At 38.7% G+C, this 20,597-nt stretch overlaps 1 protein-coding gene across 15 annotated transcripts; it reads right to left on the reverse strand.

The window, feature by feature from the left end:
* Positions 1-105: 105 nt before the first annotated feature.
* On the reverse strand, positions 106-17,957 carry LOC135093739 (E3 ubiquitin-protein ligase SIAH1B-like). Of its 15 annotated transcripts, none has more exons than XM_063993308.1 (14): positions 17,316-17,957; positions 16,855-16,945; positions 16,244-16,347; positions 15,861-15,960; positions 13,215-14,869; positions 12,642-12,834; positions 9,348-9,405; positions 4,930-5,260; positions 3,651-3,831; positions 3,276-3,449; positions 2,814-2,904; positions 2,234-2,337; positions 1,851-1,950; positions 106-859 (listed from the first exon to the last, which is right to left on the reverse strand). In XM_063993308.1, exons 5-8 carry the CDS (start codon positions 13,312-13,314, stop codon positions 4,931-4,933), a joined length of 681 nt encoding a protein of 226 aa, XP_063849378.1. In that variant the 5' UTR covers positions 13,315-14,869; positions 15,861-15,960; positions 16,244-16,347; positions 16,855-16,945; positions 17,316-17,957; the 3' UTR covers positions 106-859; positions 1,851-1,950; positions 2,234-2,337; positions 2,814-2,904; positions 3,276-3,449; positions 3,651-3,831; position 4,930. The 15 variants fall into 15 exon arrangements, with proteins under 15 accessions (XP_063849378.1, XP_063849377.1, XP_063849376.1 ...); XM_063993307.1 differs by having other exon boundaries at positions 3,651-4,424; XM_063993306.1 differs by lacking the exon at positions 3,651-3,831 and having other exon boundaries at positions 17,316-17,489; positions 17,691-17,954.
* Positions 17,958-20,597: the final 2,640 nt, after the last annotated feature.

The following is a 20,597-nucleotide window of genomic DNA, read 5'->3' on the forward strand; positions in this document are numbered from 1 at the left end:
AAAGCACAAAGGTACAAACACACTCTACTCCACAAACCTCTGTTCCTAACCACATCCAATCCAATTAGCATTATTTTTTGTTCTATAAATAATAGACTAAGTACATGAGATTTCCACACATTTTTCATGGTGTGTCTTACTTGACCACAAAATAAAGTACATATATATGCATTTGCTTTGACTCCCATGAGATAACAAAAGCTTTTAAAAGGAGCACAAAAAATGTCATATGTACATAAGCTTTCTTTTTAAATGAAACTATGTTAGTAAAATAAATAGAACAATTACTCCTAAAATAAATGATGCAACATATGTACTAAATCTTTCTACGGACAAATTTAAGAAACAATTTTAATACCACAAACTAAAGAATGAAATCTTTTTTCAGCTTTAATTTGTAATCCTCAGGCAGATCATATAATGCCCCGTCAATTCTCTAATAGGCTTAGCCAGTGTTAGTAGTGCTAGTTGCTAATGTACATTCACAACACATCCCTCTAATAGTTTGTTAAAAGAGAACGTGACGTGTGTCAATCTCTAGAGACCAATGATGAATGACTGCTAGAAATTTTACATAACAAGGACAAAGCCAATAGTGTGTGATTCAAGTAGCTAATCATCTCTGGTTATCTATTCATGAGATGACTAAACTGCACCATGAATATAAAAATTTCCACAAAATATAAGAGGCATTTTCACACTCTACTTTCCCCATGATTGGCTGAGTGTCTTGACAGTGACACTTGGTAGCATAAAGTTGTCTAGGAATTTTGTCTCTGAACATAAGTTTTGAAGGAAAGATTTGTCTAGGATTCATAAACTATGTTTTCTCTAAGTTGACAACATTTCCTCCATCTTACTGGAATAGAAAGAAAATAATATATGTATTATACACTATTGCTCACTACTGTTTGTTAGGCAGTATAACTTAGTTTTAGTGAAAGCTTAATGGAAGAATGGTTGATACCATAAAACTAATCATTTATAACCTTAGAAAGCAAAACTATTGGTATGACACAGTATTTGATGCCTTGCAAGACACACATTTCCAAGTTAATGTAAAAGATCACCAAGCATCTTGCAAGATAATGCCAAGTGGTTAGCTTTGAGCATTAACAAAATACATCAGCCTCTTACATCATTACACATCAATATTTTTCAGTTACATAGTTAATGTCATAAGACACATCATTCATTATCAACACAGAGTGCCTATTTAGTCAATGTGGATGGCAACATAATCCCCCCATTGAAATGCCAAAAATGACTAGCACCAGCTTGAATACAAAGGAGCCTTTGATGAATGAAAGGATTATTTTCTAGTGTAGGCCACCACTGAAGCCAGCTTACTGATACTAACAGCTTCATATAGTTTCCACTTTAGGCAAAGAGCAACCTTGGTGTGGCTTCAGGATGACTTCATTACTGATGTCAAACTATCTCTTAATTTGAGAAACCAAGTTGGCTATGTAACTGTTTAATGTCAAACTTTGGCCAGGAGTGCAAAAAAACACCTATGGCAAGAACATCATCTTGCAGAACTAGAAGTCTATATCAAGTGTTTGTTGCTGATCATTCATTCATATATTTTTCTTAAAATCACTTCTCAAAAATAGAGTACATTCAAGATGCAGCATCTTGTAAGGCATCAAATATCAATTTCTTAAACATCTTGATTTTCAACAAAAATACAATATTACATTTTCAATAAATGTTGCTTTTCTATGATTAAAAGGGTTTGTAAAATTTACAAAATATTGCTTCTCCCATTGAAATTAAGAAATAAATGACAACAACTTTGGCTGTACATAACTAAGCACAATACAATATCTTACACTCCAGGTAATCACCAGGTAATCTGAGTTCATGATGGCTGATTGGATGCCTTTGTGTATGGATCGGGGCGTGGCTTCCCAGGTGAGTCTCCGTCTTGGTCCATTCAATTCCAATCTGCCAACATAAGTGTAACGTGATTACTTATGGATGCTCCCTATGCATGCTGAGCGGTATCAACGAAACAGCATGTAAGTGTGTCCAGTACAAAATCATCTTTTAATAAACATTCACTAACATTACCACATATAACTAACATACCTTAGCACTTTAGATGACACTAAATTGGCATTTTGCTTTTAATGTAAAGTATGCAATGACAATATGGAAGATGATATATACAAGGGAAAAAGGAATACAACATATTTGAGAGCAAAATTATCACAAGATGTATACTTGCCATGAGAGATCCTATAAATATACATTAATTTACTTCAATGCTTCTCAAGAGGTAGGAGAAACACAGCTGGGTTGGAAGAATTCTGTCACTGCTTTCCCTGCAAACTGTAAGGGAGGGAGAGAGAGAGAGAGAGAGAGAGAGAGAGAGAGAGAGAGAGAGAGAGAGAGAGAGAGAGAGAGAGAGAGAGAGAGAGAGAGAGAGAGAGAGAGAGAGAGAGAGAGAGAGAGAGAGAGGTGGGGGGAGGGAGGTGGCTGTTATGAATGAGGTTATTACTGACAATTAGGCTCTCATCTGATAATTTGCCCAGTCCACAGTTTGCCAGCACAGCAGGCTGGGAAATCCTCCCAGGGAATTAAACCTCTCAATATGGAGTGCAGCAGCAAGTGTCTCTTTGTCCTATAACCATTTATCAAAGGCACCCTCTCCTCCAGTGAGTGTATCAATAATAGAAACAAGATCACTCATACTTAAACATTATCTGTATGCAAAGTTTTCAGCCTGTTTCCTGAACCCAATGAGTTGCACGATGGCAAAGTACTGTTAATGGCCATCAAACTTCTCTTGCTTCTCCAGCACTAACATGAAGTGGTGGCCGAAGGAACTCTGCATCATGACCCAGTCCACTGCACCTGGCAGCTTGATGTCTGTTGCCAGGAACACAATGTCTTCTCCTGGAAACACAAGTTTATACATATTTGTAATCATATCATCAGTCTTAATTGTGAATATTGAGGTACATCACCTGTAAAAAGTAGTGCTCAAGAAAACAATTTTCTTTTCTTAAAACACAAGAAAACAACAATTTTCTTTTCTTAGAACCAACTTATGAAATAGGGGTACATCTTATATGGTGTGTCTAATCTACAGCATATATGAAACCTTCACGGGCAAATTATTTCATATAAACAAAACTTTTCCTGAAAAAAAAGTACATGCATTACCTATTAAAAAACAGTACATATAAATATAAGCATATCAAAGCTTCTGGACACGTGCACCATTTCTGCATCAAACACAATTCACTGTCGCTCCAGACGCTCACCTTAGAGAGTGGTGATACTCTTGTGGACGCTCATGAGGTGTGGCATGACATGCTCGAGGGAGCCTTGCGACTTGCAAGAGGCACTGGGACACGGACACATGTACGGCCAGAACTCACAGGTGTCTTCGTGTTCCGTCTTGTCCGTGTGGAGCAGAGTGGCGGAGCAGCGCGAGCCTCAAGTGATGACATGTCAAAAGTATTTCAGCTTAAGATTTTTCTGAATCCCATAATTTTTTAATAAGTTTACAATTGTTCTGTATATCTTTTTAATTTCAAAATTAGTGTATAAACATAATTATAATATTTCTTTGGTACAAAGTTTGCAGTGTTGAAGAATCACTCGTGTAGTCTGAGCTTGATTTAGGTATTATGTACCTTTTGTGAACCTGTGATGGCTATGAACAGCAGCTGTATTCATATGCCAACAGTGGTGGTGGCTGGTCTCTTATATAAGTAAGTCTTTGTGTCTTCTATCATACTAGAGGCTCTGTATTCTCCCTCTGCTTAAGGATGATACTGGGTTGGTGACGCACTATTTGCTACTGATGTATGGTTCCTAAGGCAGAAATGGAATCTGTGATCACTATCTGTGATCACTTCTTCCATTTGTTAGGGGCCTCCATGAGAGAGAGAGAGAGAGAGAGAGAGAGAGAGAGAGAGAGAGAGAGAGAGAGAGAGAGAGAGAGAGAGAGAGAGAGAGAGAGAGAGAGAGAGATAGTTACTGTAGGTTCGCTCATATTTTATACCCTGGTTTCAGGTGATGCCAACAATCCTTTTAATCCCTTCCCAGTCAAAGAGCAGCCTGCAACAATCAACAACAACACACCCAATGGCTTCAAATCACACTTCCTATTGATAACATCAATCCAGCAGCTGAAACATCATTAGATGATGAAGCATTACCAACAATGGTCCTTGCAGACACTTCTGTGACCTACAAAATTGTTTCTGGTGGAACAAGAAAAGGCAGGTCTCTCCTCAATGATTCTCTGGTTTTTATGTACACCAAGAAGCGAGAGTCATCAGTCTCATTCACATGGGTATGCAGCTACCATGGGAAAAAGTGTTATGCAATAATTTCACAGCAAATAGGAACGATAAACTTCAAAAGTGGACACCACTAACACACATATCCTGGGGATCCTGGTGCTGAAATCAAAGCAACAACACAAGCTTTCGTTAAACAGTCAGCTTTGGAATTTCCATTTGCATCATCTGGGGTAATAGTAAAGAAAGCACTCTCAAGCTGTAAAAATTTAGATGTTCCCCTGCCAAATATAAACACTAGTCAGATGCACCAATGATGCCAGGGAAGGACATCCAAAACATCCTGAAGATATTAGTTTTGAATTAAACACATCATGTTCCACAGGACTTTCTTCAAGCTGATCTATTTGAAGATGGACAACAGCATCTTATATGCCTCTCTCTTTACAGCACACACACACACACACACACACACACACACACAAAGAAGAGGAAGAAAAAAAGAGGAGCAAGAAAACAAAAATGAGAAGAGAAAAATAAAGCAAAAAAAATAAAATAAAATAAAAAAAATCACACACACAAACAAACAAACACAAACATACCCTTTCACTCCTTCCCACCTTCCCCCTAACACACCCCCATACATCCCCCACATCACCCCACACACCTTAAGTCATGATGGCCACCACCGGCACATACTCCTCCTCGTCCCCAAGTGTCAGATCCCACTCGAACTTGGCAGAGAGAGATGGTCCTTGAAGTGACGAGCCTTCCTCGTCCCCAAGTGTCAGATCCCACTCGAACTTGGCAGAGAGAGATGGTCCTTGAAGTGACGAGCCTTCCTCGTCCCCAAGTGTCAGATCCCACTCGAACTTGGCAGAGAGAGATGGTCCTTGAACTGACGAGCCTTGAAGACCAAGGGAGGTGGCAGGCAGGCGGTGCTGTCCTCGGTGTTGGCGAAGAGACTCTACAATGTCGATGAAGAGGTCTTGAGGAATCTGTGGGGGAGAAAAGGGCGTGTTAGGAGAGATGCTTGTCAAAGGGAAAATCCATATTATATCAATTAAAAAAATAGATATTAACCCTAAAAATATTTTTATCTATATCAAACATCTAATTATCATTTGTCAGAGGAAAAGGAAGGTAGTAGTAATAGTAGTAATAGTAGTAGTAGTAGTAGTAGTAGTAGTAGTAGTAGTAGTAGTAGTAGTAGTTAGATTAGGCTAGGTTTGGTTAGGTTCGTCATCGTCGTCGTAGAGAGAGAGAGAGAGAGAGAGAGAGAGAGAGAGAGAGAGAGAGAGAGAGAGAGAGAGAGAGAGAGAGAGAGAGAGAGTTACATTAGGGGATGGAGTGATGAGTGGGGAGGGGAGGCAGGGAGACTTTTTCAAGGCTATCTGCACAGTATCTGGAGTGTGGCAAGCCCTTGTGGGCATAATAGACTTGACAAGGTTGTCCTGTATATGTTAGGTAAAATCTGGTGAGGTTGTGGTGTTAAGTTACGTCATTTGGGTTACTAGGGGGCGCGTGTGGCCAAAATACCTCAAAACACACTCAAAACATGTCAAGACACCCACAAAGTTCACTCAAACATACCCAAACTGCACTTAAAACATCCTTAAATATAACAAAACTCATCCAAACACACACAAACAGCACACATTAAACATCAAAACACACTCAACACACCCTTAAATACAATAAAGCTCACCCAGACACACCCAAGACATTCAAAACACTCAAAACATCCTTAAATATGAAAAAAAACACATCCAATCACACCTGATACACACTTAAAAACATTCAAAACACCTCACAACACTCAAATATACCCACAAAACTCACCCAAACACACCCAAAACATGTTTTAATCATCCAAAACACTCAAAACACCCCACATCACCTCAAAATACCCAAAAAAACTCACTTAAACACACCCAAATCACGCTAAAAACATCCAAAACACTCAAAATACCCTGATATATATAAAACACAACATTACATCCAAAAATAACCATAAAACTCAGCCAAACACATTCTAAACTACCCACAAAACTCAAACACACCCCATAAGACTAAAACCATTATAAAATACACCTAAAAAACATCCTAAGCTACACTTAAAACACCTTAAATTCACCCAAAATACACATAACTGCAAATATACAACCTAAACACAGCTAAACACCCCTAAACACCATCAATACACCCCAGAACACTTCTAAATACACGAAAAACATTTACAACACCCAAAACACACGAAATATTACAGAGAAAAGAGCTGCAGGAGGGGAGACTAAGCTAAACATTGTTTTCTCGATATTTACCTGTTATGCCACCTCCTCCTCCTCCTCCATTTTTCCTTATTTCTTCCTTCTCCTCCTCCATTTCTCCAGTTTTTTCTCCTTCTACTATTACCTACATGCCTGAGTTTGGAAACAGCTGGAAACGCCTGGAAAACACTGGAAATTACGGTAAATATTGACGAGGAGACACTGGAGCCCAGGGAGTCCCGGATCCTTGATGATGACGTCACAGGCTACCCGCTGCCACATGTACGTACGTAATATATTTCATTTTGAAATTGACCCCTAGAAAAAATGAAGCTAGGCTCGAATACCTTATATATTCTAACTTGACAAATACTTTAATTAATATTCACAATATCAAAACATCTCCAGTCTCAGTAGTTGTAAAGAAATATTAATAGGAAATATGGAAAGTGTTGTAACCTTTGACTCATCCAAACACACACAAACAGCACACACAAAACATAAAAACACACTCAACACACCCTTTAATACAATAAAGCTCACCCAGACATACCCAAGACATTCAAAACACACTCAAAAAACCCTTAAATATGAAAAAAACACATCCAATCACACCTAATACACACTTAAAATTTTCAAAACACCTCACAACACTCAAATATACCCACAAAACTCACCCAAACACACCCAAAACACGTTTTACTCATCAAAAACACTCAAAACACCCCACATCACCTCAAAATACCCAAAAAAACTCACTTAAACACACCCAAATCACACTAGAAACATCCAAAACACTCAAAATACCCTGATATACCCACAAAACTCACCTAAACACCCCATAACATCCTAAAATAACCATAAAACTCACCCAAACACACTGAAAACACTCTCAACACTCTAAACTACCCACAAAACTCAAACACACTAAAAACACTCAAAAACTCCAAAGCAAACCCACAACATCACAAAACTCATTCAAACACATCAAAAACATCTCACAACACCACAGAATACAACCAAAACATATCAAAACACACCCAATACACACCACACACACTCAAATACACCCAAAAGACCCCACACACAACCAAACTCATCCAAAACACTTAAAACACCCAAAATAAACCCAAAGACAAATTCACAACACTTCACTATACCACAAACACACCCAAAACACACCAAAACACTCCATAATATACTCAACACACCCCACAAGAATAAAAACACATAAAATACACCTAAAAACATCCTAAGCTACACTTAAAACACCTTAAATTCACCCAAAATACACATAACAGCAAATATACAACCTAAACACAGCCAAACACCCCTAAAACACTATTAATACACGCCAGAATACTTCTAAATACAGGCAAAACATTTAGAACACCCAAAACACACGAAATATTACAGAGAAAAGGAGTGCAGGAAGGGAAACTAAGCTAAACATTGTTTTCTCGATATTTACCTGTTATGCTGCCTCCTCCTCTTCCTCTATTTTTCCTTATTTCTTCCTCCTCCTCCTCCATTTCTCCAGTTTTTTCTCCTTCTGCTATTACCTACATGCCTGAGTTTGGAAAAAGCTGGAAACACCTGGAAAACACTGGAAATTACGGTAAATATTGACGAGGAGACACTGGAGCCGAGCGAGTCCCGGATCCTTGATGACGTCACAGGCTACCCGCTGCCACACGTACGTAACTTATTTCATTTTAAAATTGACCCCTAGAAAAAATGAAGCTAGGCTCGATTACCTTATATATTCTAACTTGACAATTACTTTAATTAATATTCACAATATCAAAACATCTCCAGCATGAGTAGTTGAAAAGAGATATTAATATGAAATATGGAAAAAGTGTCTTAACTTTGACACCATTAAAAACACTGAAAAGTCCACCCATTTCACTTTACACCAGTAAAAAAACACTTTAAAAAATCTAAATTATTTTTTCAAGCATTGCAAAGTTAGTTACAGGCTCAAATAGAGAAATAAAAAAAACAAAAAATGACAAAAACACCACTTTTAACGGGACCATAAGCCTATTCAAAGTCCACACACTTAACTCAACAGGAACGCAAAACAATTCATATATCATAAACGATTTTTTGAAGCAATAATATCTTCATTAAAGCCTCAAATAAAAGAGCCGAAAATCACTCTGGGTAAATATCACCGTATAAACTGCCCTTTACCTACACAAAAAAACCGCAGAAAATTCGGTACATTTACTTAACAGAAGCAAGAAAAACTTTTCAAAAGCAACGAAATATTTTTAGAAACCATAAAATCTTACTATACAAGCCAAATAAAGTCATTCAGAAAATTTTTGAAAAATATTGGAACCAGCAAGCCGGAACAGGCAACAATCCATCATGGCGGCCCTCGGCAGCGACCTCAGTGGGGGAGCTGGCCGCCATATTACCTCAATAATTCCTTCTTGACAACAAAACTAGGCAATGGTGTATATATTTGACCAACGGATATGAAGGCTAGACATGTGGCTCCATCTTATGACATGTTTGGCTTACAATAAGTGAGAGACGAAGCAAATAATAGCTGAAAACACTGACGCCCTGCCTCTACCTCAGCTGAGTTTGTTTACATATTGACGAACTTTCAATATTTCCCCAAATCTTCAGCTGTTTCCAGACTCAGATGTAAACAAAGACTAAAAATAAATCAATAACCTCAAAAAATACCTAAAAATCGAATAATAAAACCTAAATAAACGAGCACAAGACAGTTCACTATTGTAGTAAAGGCAGGCAGTAAGGCTGACTGAGGGAAGACTGGCATCTCTGGACTCACCTTACGTACTCGTGCCTCTCTGGTGCTGCTTGGCGGTGCTCGGTGCAGGGAGAAGCTGCTGGGAAAACGGAAACACTGGTCAATGGGGCGTGTGGGCTGACCAGTGCTGACCAAAACACTGCAGCCAGCCAGCCAGCCACCCATCTCCCTCCCTAACGCCACCTGTCACTGCTCCTTCAACCACACCCACAAACACACACACAAAAGTTGACATGTTATCAAATAATGTGTAATATAATATCCTCATTCCTTCACCCACTAAGTCATTATGAACGAAAACTTCACTCACTGCTGCACTGTCTCAGCGTAGCAAACATGAACGAGCGCAGGATAGGCTCAACTAAAATGCTCCCCTCTCTCTCTCTCTCACGACTGTTTCTTAAAGCCAAAAAGATGATTACCAGGGTTTTCAAGGATGTTTCTCCTGTTAATAATGTAGAAATATTGTAGAACTGTAAAAATACCCTTAAAAACCGTGTCACTTCAATTACAGCCTTTTAAAAGCGTGTTTCTCCTGTAAGTAATGTAGAATTATGTTAATCTTCACTAGAACTGTAAAAACACCCTTGTAAACCTGTGTAAATATTGAGAAACACACACAAACCAATGCATTTCTTAATCTGTGCGCTGAACTGATGGATCATGCTGAGGACTAAGCCTGTATTAAGACAATTTATGCTGAATTTTATTGATTGAGTTGCAAGTTGACTCAGAGGCATCGGACCTAAGCCACTAAAAATATATGCTTTGCTGAGATAATAAGCTTGCTTCTTAACACCATTTCTCCTGTTCACAATGTATAAATTTTGTCGCTATAAAAAATAATAATAATCAGAAAAACCGTGTAACTTCATAACAACATAAAAAACATAAGAAATAAGGGAAGCTGCAAGAAGTAACCAGGCTTACACGTGGCAGTCCCTGTATGAAACACACCTACCTGTTTCCATCTGTTATCCCCATCTTGTCTAATCTTTTAGACAAATCTAATCTTTTCTTAAAGAAAAGTGTCCTAGCACTAACTAGTGTCCTAGCACTAACTACATGATTACTAATTCCGTTCCATTCATCTACCACTCTATTTGAGAACCAATTTTCTCCTCTATCTCCCCTATCTCCTAAATTTTTCAAGGTGGAACCCGTTATTTCTTGTTCTACCCTGGTTGCTGATCCTGAGAATTTTGCTTACATCTCTCTTGTTATAACCCTTATACCACTTAAAGACTTCTATCAGGTCCCCTCTTAACCTAAGTCTCTCTAGAGAATGTAAATTTAACAGCTTCAACCTCGCCTCGTAAGGAATACTCCTCATCCCCTGTATCCTTTTAGTCATTCTCTTCTGTACTGATTCTAATAGACCTATATCTTTCCTGTAACGTGGGGACCAGAACTGCACAGCGTAGTCTAGATGAGGTCTGACCAGCGCCAAGTATAACTTTAATATTACTTCCGGCCTTCTACTTTTAACGCTCACAAAAATGAATCCTAGTACCCTATTTGCCTTGTTTCTGGCTTCTATGCATTGTTTCCCTAGGCAGAGTTCAGAGCTAACTATAACTCCTAAATCTTTATCGTACCCTGTACCTACCAGAGTTTGGGTGTTTAATGCATACCTATTGTGTGGGTTTCTTCTACCTATGCTAAGCACTTTGCATTTATTGATATTAAATTGCATTTGCCATCTATCCGTCCATTCATTCATTCTATCTAAGTCTGCCTGCAAGGCGATGGCATCCGAATCTGACCTAATTAATCTACCTATCTTTGTGTCATCTGCAAATTTACTAAAACATCACTACTAATTCCACTTTCCAAGTCACTGATATATATTAGAAATAACAATGGCCCTAATACTGATCCCTGTGGCACCTCACTGATTACATGACCCCACTCGGATTTCGAGCCGTTTATTACCACTCTCTGTCACCTATTATCAAGCCATGGCCCTATCCAACCTAACACCTTCCCATCTATCCCATGTGCCCTAACTTTTCTCAGGAGCCTTTGATGGGGCACCTTGTCGAATGCTTTACTAAAGTCCAGATATAAGATATCATAACTATCACCACTATCTACTGCCTCATACACCTTACTGTAAAAACTTAACAAGTTTGTCAGGCAAGACTTCCCCTTTGTGAAGCCATGCTGTGACTGATTTATCAAGTTATACCTTATTTATCAAGCACACCTTTGTAAGTAGTGGAGGCGAGACGCAGAACTGTTTCAGCTCTGGGATTGCGAATTCGTTACCCCTATGTGGCTGTTACTTTATAACCCTTGTGGTGAAGCCCTCTTGATCCTGTCCCATCACTGTCATCGTGCAACATGATTACCCTCAGCGATAAATGGCTTTTGCTGTCTAGTGCTCAATATGCATTTGCACTTACATATTACTGCACAAGTGGCAAGTTGATGAAACAACCTTGCATTGTCTTTTATACCATAGTATTATTTCATATGAGCCCTACATTCTTTATATATATACTTATACCATCTAGTCATAACCTTTCACTCTCAAAGTTCTTTCATCAGTCTCATACAATTAACCATCAGCATATTCTGGCCTTAGATGTGAGTGTGAAGGGAAGGAGAACTCTAATGAACACATCAATGTTTTCTCATTAAGAAAATACTGGTTTAGTGCTTTTTATTCACTTAAAAAATATATTCAATAAACACAGCATTTGCAATACCGCATTTATAGTAGTGTAGTAGAGAGAGAGAGAGAGAGAGAGAGAGAGAGAGAGAGAGAGAGAGAGAGAGAGAGAGAGAGAGAGAGAGAGAGAGAGAGAGAGAGAGAGAGAGAGAGAGAGAGAGAGAGAGAGAGAGAGGGGAGGGGGGGGGAGGTGGCTGTGGGGAATGAGGTTATTACTGACAATTAGGCTCTCATCTGATAATTTGCCCAGTCCACAGTTTGCCAGCACAGCAGGCTGGGAAATTCCTGGAAAAGATAACACCTAAATGTTTGGGATAAAATAGTCAGACCATAGTCGGTGCAGTTCCTATCTTCCTACTATATCAAAATTAGAACAGAGTAAATGTTTTTATGTTTAAACCTGCCTTTCCAAAACCTCTAAACCAACACCTAAAAATGATATAGGAATTACAAAACTACAAATACAAAAAAATATTTTATCCTTATGACTGTAACTGCTTGGTGCCATTAATAAATAAACCTCTCAATATGGAATGCAGCAGCAAGTGTCTTTGTCCTATAACCATTTATCAAAGGCACCCTCTCCTCCAGTGAGTGTATCAATAATGGAAACAAGATCAGTCATACTTAAACATTACCTGTATGCAAAGTTTTCAGCCTGTTTCCTGAACCCAATGAGCTGCACAATGGCAAAGAACTGTTGGTGGCCATCAAACTTCTCTTGCTTCCCCAGCACCAAAATAAAGTGGTGGCTGAAGCAACTCTGGATCATGACCCAGTCCACTGCACCTGGCAGCTTGATGTCTGTTGCCAAGAACACAATGTCCTCTCCTGCAAACACAAGTTTATACATCTTTGTAATCATATCATCAATCTTAATTGTAAATATTAAGGTATGTGAGATGTAAAAAGTAGTGCTCAAGAAAACAATTTTATTTTCTTAAAACACAAGAAAACAACAATTTTCTTTTCTTAGAACCATCTTATGAAATAGGGGTACATCTTATATGGTGTGTCTAATCCACAGCATATATGAAACCTTCACGGGCAAATTATTTCATATAAACAAAACTTTTCCTGAAAAAAAAAAAAAAAAAGTACATGCATTACCTATTAAAAAACAGTACATATAAATATCAGCATATCAAAACTTCTGGACACGTGCACCATTTCTGCATCAAACACAACTCACTGTCGCTCGACACGCTCACCTTGGAGAGTGGTGATACTCTTGTGGACGCTCATGAGGTGTGGCATGACCTGCTCGAGGGAGCCTTGCCACTTGCAAGAGGCACTGGGACAGGGACACATGTACGGCCGGAACTCACAGGTGTCTTCATGTTCCGTCTTGTCCGTGTGGAGCAGAGTGGCGGAGCAGCCCGAGTCTCAAGTGGTGACGTCAAAAGTATTTCAGCTTAAGATTTTTCTGAATCTCATAATTTTTTACTAAGTTTACCATTGTTCTGTATATCTTTTAATTTCAAAATTAGTATATAAACATAATCATAATTTTTCTTTGGTACAAAGTTTGCAGTGGTGATGCATCACTCATGTAGGCTGAGCTTGAGTTAGGTATTATGTACCTTTTGTGAACCTGTGATGGCTATGAACACCAGCTGTATTCATATGCCAACAGTGGTGGTGGCTGGTCTCATATAAGTAAGTCTTTGTGTCTTCTATCATACTAAAGGCTCTGTATTCTCCCTCTGCTTAAGGATGATGCTGGGTTGGTGACGCATGACTCATAAATGAGCACTATTTGCTACTGATGTATGGTTCCTAAGGCAGAAATGGAATCTGTGATCACTATCACTCTAATATGTTCCCCAGCCAGACTGTTTCTAAGCAGCTGACTGGTGCCTGTGAAGCCCTTTCACACTGTTTCTAGGAACAGATGCTAGACACAACATTAAACCAATAAATGAAGTGGTTGGGTGAGGACACTAAGTGGGTGAAGTGCCCTCCATGCTACCTACACTACCACACCTCGGAAAACTCCTAGTAACAAAAGCACAAAGGTACAAACACACTCTACTCCACAAACCTCTGTTCCTAACCACATCCAATCCAATTAGCATTATTTTTTGTTCTATAAATAATAGACTAAGTACATGAGATTTCCACACATTTTTCATGGTGTGTCTTACTTGACCACAAAATAAAGTACATATATATGCATTTGCTTTGACTCCCATGAGATAACAAAAGCTTTTAAAAGGAGCACAAAAAATGTCATATGTACATAAGCTTTCTTTTTAAATGAAACTATGTTAGTAAAATAAATAGAACAATTACTCCTAAAATAAATGATGCAACATATGTACTAAATCTTTCTACGGACAAATTTAAGAAACAATTTTAATACCACAAACTAAAGAATGAAATCTTTTTTCAGCTTTAATTTGTAATCCTCAGGCAGATCATATAATGCCCCGTCAATTCTCTAATAGGCTTAGCCAGTGTTAGTAGTGCTAGTTGCTAATGTACATTCACAACACATCCCTCTAATAGTTTGTTAAAAGAGAACGTGACGTGTGTCAATCTCTAGAGACCAATGATGAATGACTGCTAGAAATTTTACATAACAAGGACAAAGCCAATAGTGTGTGATTCAAGTAGCTAATCATCTCTGGTTATCTATTCATGAGATGACTAAACTGCACCATGAATATAAAAATTTCCACAAAATATAAGAGGCATTTTCACACTCTACTTTCCCCATGATTGGCTGAGTGTCTTGACAGTGACACTTGGTAGCATAAAGTTGTCTAGGAATTTTGTCTCTGAACATAAGTTTTGAAGGAAAGATTTGTCTAGGATTCATAAACTATGTTTTCTCTAAGTTGACAACATTTCCTCCATCTTACTGGAATAGAAAGAAAATAATATATGTATTATACACTATTGCTCACTACTGTTTGTTAGGCAGTATAACTTAGTTTTAGTGAAAGCTTAATGGAAGAATGGTTGATACCATAAAACTAATCATTTATAACCTTAGAAAGCAAAACTATTGGTATGACACAGTATTTGATGCCTTGCAAGACACACATTTCCAAGTTAATGTAAAAGATCACCAAGCATCTTGCAAGATAATGCCAAGTGGTTAGCTTTGAGCATTAACAAAATACATCAGCCTCTTACATCATTACACATCAATATTTTTCAGTTACATAGTTAATGTCATAAGACACATCATTCATTATCAACACAGAGTGCCTATTTAGTCAATGTGGATGGCAACATAATCCCCCCATTGAAATGCCAAAAATGACTAGCACCAGCTTGAATACAAAGGAGCCTTTGATGAATGAAAGGATTATTTTCTAGTGTAGGCCACCACTGAAGCCAGCTTACTGATACTAACAGCTTCATATAGTTTCCACTTTAGGCAAAGAGCAACCTTGGTGTGGCTTCAGGATGACTTCATTACTGATGTCAAACTATCTCTTAATTTGAGAAACCAAGTTGGCTATGTAACTGTTTAATGTCAAACTTTGGCCAGGAGTGCAAAAAAACACCTATGGCAAGAACATCATCTTGCAGAACTAGAAGTCTATATCAAGTGTTTGTTGCTGATCATTCATTCATATATTTTTCTTAAAATCACTTCTCAAAAATAGAGTACATTCAAGATGCAGCATCTTGTAAGGCATCAAATATCAATTTCTTAAACATCTTGATTTTCAACAAAAATACAATATTACATTTTCAATAAATGTTGCTTTTCTATGATTAAAAGGGTTTGTAAAATTTACAAAATATTGCTTCTCCCATTGAAATTAAGAAATAAATGACAACAACTTTGGCTGTACATAACTAAGCACAATACAATATCTTACACTCCAGGTAATCACCAGGTAATCTGAGTTCATGATGGCTGATTGGATGCCTTTGTGTATGGATCGGGGCGTGGCTTCCCAGGTGAGTCTCCGTCTTGGTCCATTCAATTCCAATCTGCCAACATAAGTGTAACGTGATTACTTATGGATGCTCCCTATGCATGCTGAGCGGTATCAACGAAACAGCATGTAAGTGTGTCCAGTACAAAATCATCTTTTAATAAACATTCACTAACATTACCACATATAACTAACATACCTTAGCACTTTAGATGACACTAAATTGGCATTTTGCTTTTAATGTAAAGTATGCAATGACAATATGGAAGATGATATATACAAGGGAAAAAGGAATACAACATATTTGAGAGCAAAATTATCACAAGATGTATACTTGCCATGAGAGATCCTATAAATATACATTAATTTACTTCAATGCTTCTCAAGAGGTAGGAGAAACACAGCTGGGTTGGAAGAATTCTGTCACTGCTTTCCCTGCAAACTGTAAGGGAGGGAGAGAGAGAGAGAGAGAGAGAGAGAGAGAGAGAGAGAGAGAGAGAGAGAGAGAGAGAGAGAGAGAGAGAGAGACGAGAGAGAGAGAGAGAGAGAGAGAGAGAGAGAGAGAGAGAGAGAGAGAGAGAGAGAGAGAGAGAGAGAGAGAGGTGGGGGGAGGGAGGTGGCTGTTATGAATGAGGTTATTACTGACAATTAGGCTCTCATCTGATAATTTGCCCAGTCCACAGTTTGCCAGCACAGCAGGCTGGGAAATCCTCCCAGGGAATTAAACCTCTCAATATGGAGTGCAGCAGCAAGTGTCTCTTTGTCCTATAACCATTTATCAAAGGCACCCTCTCCTCCAGTGAGTGTATCAATAATAGAAACAAGATCACTCATACTTAAACATTATCTGTATGCAAAGTTTTCAGCCTGTTTCCTGAACCCAATGAGTTGCACGATGGCAAAGTACTGTTAATGGCCATCAAACTTCTCTTGCTTCTCCAGCACTAACATGAAGTGGTGGCCGAAGGAACTCTGCATCATGACCCAGTCCACTGCACCTGGCAGCTTGATGTCTGTTGCCAGGAACACAATGTCTTCTCCTGGAAACACAAGTTTATACATATTTGTAATCATATCATCAGTCTTAATTGTGAATATTGAGGTACATCACCTGTAAAAAGTAGTGCTCAAGAAAACAATTTTCTTTTCTTAAAACACAAGAAAACAACAATTTTCTTTTCTTAGAACCAACTTATGAAATAGGGGTACATCTTATATGGTGTGTCTAATCTACAGCATATATGAAACCTTCACGGGCAAATTATTTCATATAAACAAAACTTTTCCTGAAAAAAAAGTACATGCATTACCTATTAAAAACAGTACATATAAATATAAGCATATCAAAGCTTCTGGACACGTGCACCATTTCTGCATCAAACACAATTCACTGTCGCTCCAGACGCTCACCTTAGAGAGTGGTGATACTCTTGTGGACGCTCATGAGGTGTGGCATGACATGCTCGAGGGAGCCTTGCGACTTGCAAGAGGCACTGGGACACGGACACATGTACGGCCGGAACTCACAGGTGTCTTCGTGTTCCGTCTTGTCCGTGTGGAGCAGAGTGGCGGAGCAGCGCGAGCCTCAAGTGATGACATGTCAAAAGTATTTCAGCTTAAGATTTTTCTGAATCCCATAATTTTTTAATAAGTTTACAATTGTTCTGTATATCTTTTTAATTTCAAAATTAGTGTATAAACATAATTATAATATTTCTTTGGTACAAAGTTTGCAGTGTTGAAGAATCACTCGTGTAGTCTGAGCTTGATTTAGGTATTATGTACCTTTTGTGAACCTGTGATGGCTATGAACAGCAGCTGTATTCATATGCCAACAGTGGTGGTGGCTGGTCTCTTATATAAGTAAGTCTTTGTGTCTTCTATCATACTAGAGGCTCTGTATTCTCCCTCTGCTTAAGGATGATACTGGGTTGGTGACGCACTATTTGCTACTGATGTATGGTTCCTAAGGCAGAAATGGAATCTGTGATCACTATCTGTGATCACTTCTTCCATTTGTTAGGGGCCTCCATGAGAGAGAGAGAGAGAGAGAGAGAGAGAGAGAGAGGAGAGAGAGAGAGAGAGAGAGAGAGAGAGAGAGAGAGAGAGAGAGAGAGAGAGAGAGAGAGAGATAGTTACTGTAGGTTCGCTCATATTTTATACCCTGGTTTCAGGTGATGCCAACAATCCTTTTAATCCCTTCCCAGTCAAAGAGCAGCCTGCAACAATCAACAACAACACACCCAATGGCTTCAAATCACACTTCCTATTGATAACATCAATCCAGCAGCTGAAACATCATTAGATGATGAAGCATTACCAACAATGGTCCTTGCAGACACTTCTGTGACCTACAAAATTGTTTCTGGTGGAACAAGAAAAGGCAGGTCTCTCCTCAATGATTCTCTGGTTTTTATGTACACCAAGAAGCGAGAGTCATCAGTCTCATTCACATGGGTATGCAGCTACCATGGGAAAAAAGTGTTATGCAATAATTTCACAGCAAATAGGAACGATAAACTTCAAAAGTGGACACCACTAACACACATATCCTGGGGATCCTGGTGCTGAAATCAAAGCAACAACACAAGCTTTCGTTAAACAGTCAGCTTTGGAATTTCCATTTGCATCATCTGGGGTAATAGTAAAGAAAGCACTGCCGAGCTGTAAAAATTCAGATGTTCCCCTACCAAATATAAACACTAGTCAGATGCACCAATCGTGCCAGGGAAGGACAACATCCAAAAAACCCCATAAAGATATTAGTTTTTGAATTAAACGCATCATGTTCCACAGGACTTTCTTCAAGCTGGTCTATTTGAAGATGGACAACAGCATCTTATATCCCTCTCTCTTTACAGAGAGAGGGATATAAGATCACACACACACACACACACACACACAAAAAAAAAAAAAACAAAAAAAAAAAAAAGAGGAAGAAAAAGAGGAGCAAGAAAACAAAAATAAAAAGCAAAAAATAAAGCAAAAAAAAAAATCACACACACAAACAAACAAACACAAACATACCCTTTCCCTCCTTCCCCAAATACCACCCTTCCCCCTAACACACTTCCATACATCCCCCACACACCTCAAGTCATGTTGGCCACCACCGGCGCATACTCCCCCTCGTCCCCAAGTGTCAGATCCCACTTGAACTTGGCAGAGAGATATGGTCCTGGAAGTGACGAGCCTTGAGGACCAAGGGAGGTGGCAGGCAGGCGGTGCTGTCCTCAGTGTTGCTGAAGAGACCGGTTAGTGCACAGGCAAGGAAATTCTTGGACTATACAATGTTGATGAAGAGATCTTGAGGAATCTGTGGGAAAGAAACGAGCGTGTTAGGAGTGTTAGAAGTGTTAGGAGAGATGCTTGTCAAAGGCAAAATCCATATTATAGCTATTAAAAAAATTGATATTAACCCTTAAAATATTTTTATCTATATCAAACATCTAATTATCATTCGTCAGAGAAGGAAGGAAGGAAGGTAGTAGTAGTAGTAGCAGTAGCAGTAGTAGTAGTAGTAGTAGTAATAATAGTAGTAGTAGTAGTAATAGTAGTAGTTAGATTAGGCTAGGTTTGGTTAGGTTCATTGTCGTCATCGTCGTAGAGAGAGAGAGAGAGAGAGAGAGAGAGAGAGAGAGAGAGAGAGAGAGAGAGAGAGAGAGAGAGAGAGAGAGAGAGAGAGTTACATTAGGAGATGGAATGATGAGTGGGGAGGGGAGGCAGGGAGACTTTTCAAGGGTATCTGCACAGTATCTGGAGTGTGGCAAGCCCTTGTGGGTATAATAGACTTGACAAGGTTGTCCTGCATATGTTAGGTAAAATCTGGTGAGGTTGTGGTGTTAAGTTACGTCATTTGGGTTACTGGGGGGGTGCATGTGGCCTAAATACCTCAAAACACACTCAAAACATGTCAAGACACCCACAAAGTTCACCCAAACATACCCAAACTGCACTCAAAACATCCTTAAATACAACAAAACTCATCCAAACACACACAAACAGCACACACAAAACATAAAAACACACTCAACACACCCTTTAATACAATAAAGCTCACCCAGACATACCCAAGACATTCAAAACACACTCAAAAACCCTTAAATATGAAAAAAACACATCCAATCACACCTAATACACACTTAAAATTTTCAAAACACCTCACAACACTCAAATATACCCACAAAACTCACCCAAACACACCCAAAACACGTTTTACTCATCAAAAACACTCAAAACACCCCACATCACCTCAAAATACCCAAAAAAACTCACTTAAACACACCCAAATCACACTAGAAACATCCAAAACACTCAAAATACCCTAATATACCCACAAAACTCACCTAAACACCCCATAACATCCTAAAATAACCATAAAACTCACCCAAACACACTGAAAACACTCTCAACACTCTAAACTACCCACAAAACTCAAACACACTAAAAACACTCAAAAACTCCAAAGCAAACCCACAACATCACAAAACTCATTCAAACACATCAAAAACATCTCACAACACCACAGAATACAACCAAAACATATCAAAACACACCCAATACACACCACACACACTCAAATACACCCAAAAGACCCCACACACAACCAAACTCATCCAAAACACTTAAAACACCCAAAATAAACCCAAAGACAAATTCACAACACTTCACTATACCACAAACACACCCAAA

Source organism: Scylla paramamosain, chromosome 43 (genome assembly GCF_035594125.1).
Source record: "Scylla paramamosain isolate STU-SP2022 chromosome 43, ASM3559412v1, whole genome shotgun sequence".
In the NCBI taxonomy this organism is placed as follows: Eukaryota; Metazoa; Arthropoda; class Malacostraca; order Decapoda; family Portunidae; genus Scylla; species Scylla paramamosain.